Source organism: Lissotriton vulgaris, chromosome 9 (genome assembly GCF_964263255.1).
Source record: "Lissotriton vulgaris chromosome 9, aLisVul1.2, whole genome shotgun sequence".
Lineage (NCBI taxonomy): Eukaryota > Metazoa > Chordata > Amphibia > Caudata > Salamandridae > Lissotriton > Lissotriton vulgaris.
This window is the reverse complement of record NC_141697.1, coordinates 1059523996-1059529995: the sequence shown is the minus strand read 5'-3', so window position 1 is coordinate 1059529995 and position 6000 is coordinate 1059523996. Positions and strand designations below refer to the sequence as shown.

Sequence of the window (6000 nt, the reverse complement as noted above, 5' to 3'; positions counted from 1 at the left end):
CTTATTACAATATTTTTGCGGGGACCCACCCTTGGAATATTGCACTTTATTATGCACTTTAGTACTATTGCACTTTAATACTATGTAATTACAAAGTTTTAATGATTTGTAATATGGTACATTGATTTTTATCTAAAATGTTCTTTTTAAATGTTTTTAACCATTTTTAACCGTTTTTATCCATGCTATTTGTTGTGTTTGTGTTTTTATGCCATTGTCTTTGTATGATATTAAGTTATCGCAATAAAGAACTTTGACTGACTGACAGTACATCCTCTCTGAGTACTATCATCTCACTTCGATCATTTTCAACTAAGTTACCAGTTAGAATGGACTATGGTCAGAAAGTCTTTGATGGGTTAGTTGGATATACCAATCCCCATTAATCACTAGCAAATATACTATAAATTGGTTTCTGTGATTATTGTGGGTTGGCTGTGCTTCTCATATTATTACATCTTGGACCCTGATTGAACAAGGACTGTATATAAGTATTGACACACATTGCTGAATAAAAGAAAGCTAAACTTTTTCACAATTAAATGTTGTGTTATGCCTTTTTATATGACTGTTTTCTTCGATTAATTCATTATAGGTTGGATTTTTATACCAACTGAATTCAAAGTACAGATAAATTACTGCTTCAGGAACCTATTGTTCTTTGATAAGGTGTATACCCAGTCTCCTGGGGGAACAATAGTTAGCACTAGTGTGTTTCAGAAAGTACTATCCTGTCATTCTTCCCTTGAACACGAAAGTACTTACCAAATTCATTTTTCATTTCTGTAAACCCAAATCACAGGGCTGACGCAGGTAACATGTTGTTTTAAACTAGAATAGGCACTCTGTGCTGTCAAGGTCATTGAAAGCGTATGTGTGTGTGCTTTTCGGGGACATCCCAACTCAACTCTCTGGAGGCTGTTCGCACACTGCATTCTCACAGCCATCCGTGACAATAGTTGCCTCATCCAAATATGGCGTAGTCTCTAGACGCTGTGCGAGATCCATTTGCGAAAGTTGTGCCAGTTCTTATGTGTACACAGCAGCAATGGGTGCTCAGTGGATTGAGTTTTAGGTGACTAAAGAGAGGGGCCACATTGTTAGATGGTTTAACAACATCAATTGAAATCTGTTATTTCTTGTTGGAGATTTTGTAGGGCAGAAAATCAGTTATCATTCATTTAACTCCAATAAGAGGCAAATGTAAATGCTAAGACAGTCCTGAAAGTTCTTTCCTGTATCATTTCAAGGACTCAATCTCCTGGCTGTGGAATGCTGCTAAGGCTCTTTGAAACTTCAAGGGCTTGTAACTAGGTCGTTTGTAGTAGTTCCGCGACTTGTTTTTGGACCCATAGCAAGCTCTGCAACAGCCCAGATGGAGACTTTCCTTGGGCCTCCTTCCCTCTCAGGAGATCTAGCATGAACATAGATATTGCAAATGGTATTTGATATGGATTTCCTGATTGATAGATAGGAACAAGTAAGTTATTATTAGCTTGCAGTACACTACGGAGGTCATCAAGCCAAGTTACGCTTAAATTAAGTACTTGTGATGTCAAAGCTTGTGGTTTGATGCTATTCTCTTAGAAGCCAAGATGACTGACTAGGAAATCTTACAATTCTGAAACTCCACCACACTGCACTGTAGGTACCCCTAATTACAGCGCTGTCACAAAAGTTTTCAGCTCAGCAACCTACAACATAGTACACAAGAGCTGCAAACCCACCTTAGACCGTTCTAACCCAATGCTGGGAGAGCTGAGAAATTGTAAGAAGCTTCTAATGCTGGGCCTGGCCAAGCATGCGCTTGGGAGCTGTTGAGTGCTACGGGATATTCCAATCTGGGGTTCGAAGCTAAATTGTTACAGGTAGGTGGCTTATCGGAAGCTGCTGGTTGGCGAGTGCGCTCCTGAACCCAGACCTCTGATGAGCTCTGCTGTGAGGGTGTAGGAAAGTCTCTGAATGGTGCACATGACAGAAACAGCTGTTAGTGCCGTGGCAGGTGGCTTCATTTCTATTAATTTGTCTTTATTTCGCAATTATTATGCTATTAAGTGTTTTGCATGAAAACAAACTACCTGAGCCTGCTGTAGAACCACTAGACGTAATTGTGACACAAACATTCGCATCCACTCCAACAATCAACTAAAACAACTGATTCTTAATGGTAACAGACAACAGAGAACATTGACATTAAGTCAATTACAATCATGCTCTTTAAAGAAGAAATGTATCAATTGAGAGAAAGGAGATTGTCAGATTTAGGAGATGAAACAAATAAATGTGTATCTGTTGAACATTTACAACACATGTTAAAAAGTTGCGATTGCCGAACGTGGCTGCATGCCTTTTTTTCTGTTTCCTTACTTTTCTTACAATGGCGGCATGCCCCGCTTTAGCTTTAAACATCTTAAGCTAAAACGCGGGTGCTGCAATTGCTTCCAAAGGTAAAAAAAACAAAAAAATGCGTCCTCACGCCTTTATTCTATTTATTTACTTTTGAAGCAATTGTGGCAACTGCGCTTCAGCTAAAGATGTTTAATGCTAAAGCGTGGGTCCCACCATTGTAACAAAAGTCAATTAACAGAAGAAAAAAATGTGCGGCAACCATTTTATTTTATATTTGTTTACTTTTGTTACAATGGTGGCACCCATGCTTTAGCTTTAAACAAGTTAAGTTAAAATGCGGGTGCCCCATTTGTTTCGAAAGTAAAGAAATAGAAAAAAATGTTTTTTGTCTATTTCCTTACTTTTGAGGCAAACGTGGCACCCGCGCTTTAGCTTAAGATACGCTTTAGCTTAAGATGTTTAAGATGTTTAAATCTAAAGCGCGGGTGCCTCGATTGATTTGCAATGCAAATGCTCTCGCATTTCTGAAAGTTTGAGCAATTAGCGTTGCATTATTATTAGCAACGCCAATAGCTCAAACTTTCAGTAATGCGAGACCTATTGCATTACATCTGCTTGTTACATTACTGTTGGCAACCAAGTCGGATTGCTGGTACTAATCTTGCATGGGGTGACTTTCACAAGAAGGGTGTATAAAAACAATTACTGAATAATAGAACAGTGCCTTACTTGTGCTCGTCCACTTCAAATCTTGCCTTCTTCGCTTACATGGGTGAACGAAGGTACCAGGAGAAGAAAGGGTGAATAGTCAGGACAAGATTTAACCTGCATCCTTTTGCACTCGACCAGCTTTCCTCTGTACTTCCCTACAGACCTGTATTCAATAGCTCTATCAATATTTTGCTCTAAGACATCTGCCAAATATAGACTAAAACACATGTTCCAGTACTCTTATTAAATTAACTTCTATCACAATTAGAATTTTTCCAAAATAGGCTCTTTACTCCCTGTAAGCTTCTTGCACAGACCAGCGTTTCTACGACCTCACCCCTAATTCTCCCATGCCCTCCCAGGAGGCAATTCCCTAAGTGTGCTTTTGGTAAATGTACCCACGACAAGCAACTCCGGCCAGCAGAGGCGCAATGAAGGGGATTCCTTGGCACAAACGTCCTGCAATTGATGAAGGCAGCATATTCCTTTCTTTAAGGAGGTGCAAAGCGTTCCAAGGCCTCAGGTTATAAAGAGCCACGTGTCTGACTGTCTCATGGTACTAGTCACATAAATGATGGGAGAGACGCGTGCCTGGCCATGGGGGTACTATTAGAGTCCTCGAAAAAGTCTCCCCTTGATTCTTTACTCTAAACAGCATCACTTCCAAGGTAGGCTGCAGCCCCTGCTTGGTTCTGTTGTCCTTAGGTGTCATGGCCTCTGTATCTCAAAAGTGGAATGACAAACACGGAGATGTCATCGTACGAAGCAGGGGAATCATTGTCCAAAATCCACTGTTGTTCAATGAAGCTTCCTCTGGCCAGATGCACCAAATGGGCTGCCAATTCCGAAAACCTGCAAGAGAGAAAAGGTTCAAAACTGGGACTCAATTTTGATGGAGGACCAATGGGGGAAATGCATTACTAGGTGGGGAGATGGGAGAGGTGGGTGGGTGGGAAGGGGCGGTGTTGCCTATGGTGCTTTGAAGAGGAAAGAAAAGCAAATGTACCTCTCCAGTGCTGGTATCATACACAGATTCAGATTTGAATTATTCTGTCATCAAACTAGGAATCCTCGACATAAATGTTAGAACACCAGTGCCAGGATACATTCATTTAACAAAGTACTTTGTGCAACCTATCCACAACATTGTCTGAGCTGCAAATCAGACAATTAGGCCTTAACTCCAACAGGCCCTGAAAGCTCAGATTTCAAACTACTAATGTTGAAAGGTTTTAATAAATACATTTAAAGTGTTAACATATGGCTAAGTTAGTGAGAATGGGAGAGAGGCGAGGGAGGAAGGATAGGAAAGGAAGGAAGAAACGAAACAAAGGATGGAGGGAGGAAGGGAGGAGGAAGGAAGGATAGAAGGAAAAAAGTAAGCTCAATCTAATTAAAGAGGTTCCAGGGTATGGCCTGTCCCACATGGGTCTTTGATCTAGACTGTAATTAAATGGAAAGCCAACAGTGATGTGTGTGCATTACCATACCACCTCTTTAGGCAATGCTTGACAAAGTATTACCCATCAGTGAACTTTACCTAGTCCTATGAATAGCTGGGTTAACAATGAGTCACAAACCAGGCACACCACAGACCTCCGGAAGGCTGGGTCCGAACTGGCACGGCGTGGAGAGCAAAATACTGATGGATTAAACCTAGATCTGTGACTGGGTGAATGCTTGACAACGTTCAACCTTCTGTCCGTCATCTTTTTGTGTTGCATTTCACCCTAACTGTGAAGGGTATGCCCAGACGTGGGTCCTGTGCTAGCCCTACCACCGGTTTCAAGCTAGCCAGGCTGATGAGGGTTGATGCCTCAAAACCAGTCCCAGGATACTTGTTTTCGGGCTGGACTGTTCCCATAGGGAACAGGCCAAGACGTATTTGCATATAACCGGGTCCAAACTGGAATGGCGTGGCGAGCAAAATAACAATGGATTAAACCCAGATCTGTGACTGGGGGGATGTTTGACAATGTTCAACATTCTGTCCATCATCTTTTTGTGTTGCATACATCCTATTTAAACATCCATTCTTTAGGTAGCTTCAGCTGCAACATGCACTCTCCCCTTATATTAAAACACCTCATTGAACCACTAGAAGCTAAATTATTGACATGATATATGGGGTCACCATTATAATCAATGGGGTAACCCAAAGAAAGTCCTTGGACCTGGGTGTTGATTTGATACAAAAAAACAGTGGTCCTTTTTTTGGCTGCTACCACATAGGAGAGAGAACGTTGTTATTACGGTCCCAGCAAATTAGTTGTTGCTGTGGCTCAAACTGATTCTTCAGTCCCCACCATAATTGAATCCTTGAACCTATTACGTGTCGACCCTGAACTGATTCTTCAGCTAACACACACCGTAATATCAATGCGGGGACTATCACCATTTACCAATATGGAACCTTTGGATACCAAACTGCAATACTGAGGCGGGTGGCTACACCGGGCTTAAATCTTCCTGCAGACTTCTGAGGATTGCCTCTTATCCAGTCCCACATCCTGAGGAAGATCTGCGTGGCTGAGGTTGAAGTTTCACTCTTTTGCCGTCACGCCGGGTCGAAACATCAACACTATCTCCCATCTGACCTGGACCTTTAATCCCCTGCTGTCCCCCCCCCCCCCCCCCCCCCCCCAATTACAGGAGATGTCTCTCTTGATCTTTTGTGAATTATGTGAACAAAGTATATATATTATACTGTGTTTTGCCAGGTTATGAAGACTGTTCATTTGTTATCAGTCCTACATATAGTTTTGTAAATATATGCCCCTTGATTGCCTTTGGGAATTCTTTTTCCCTCTGAATTTCCTTTCAATTCTCTACACTTGAGCACCCTTCTTGCACGTTCCGTTTGGAGCAACCCTTTATCCTCTTTCGGACCCTTTTGGTCTTTCAATTAATTGTTTTATAAAAAATAAATACATGCCTTTT

At 41.4% G+C, this 6000-nt stretch overlaps 1 protein-coding gene across 3 annotated transcripts in view; it reads right to left on the bottom strand.

Annotated features, from left to right (window-relative positions):
* Positions 1–2213: 2213 nt before the first annotated feature.
* The window catches only part of PPM1M (protein phosphatase, Mg2+/Mn2+ dependent 1M), a 335956-nt gene continuing 332169 nt past the window's right edge, over positions 2214–6000 (bottom strand). For 2 of the 3 annotated variants that reach the window (XM_086939023.1, XM_086939021.1), the window contains one exon: positions 3336–3912. In XM_086939023.1, the coding sequence (XP_086795149.1) occupies positions 3762–3912 (151 nt within the window). In that variant the 3' untranslated portion in view covers positions 3336–3761. Of the gene's footprint in view, positions 3913–6000 lie in introns of all 3 variants that reach the window. The other variant, XM_086939022.1, reaches the window with a different exon arrangement.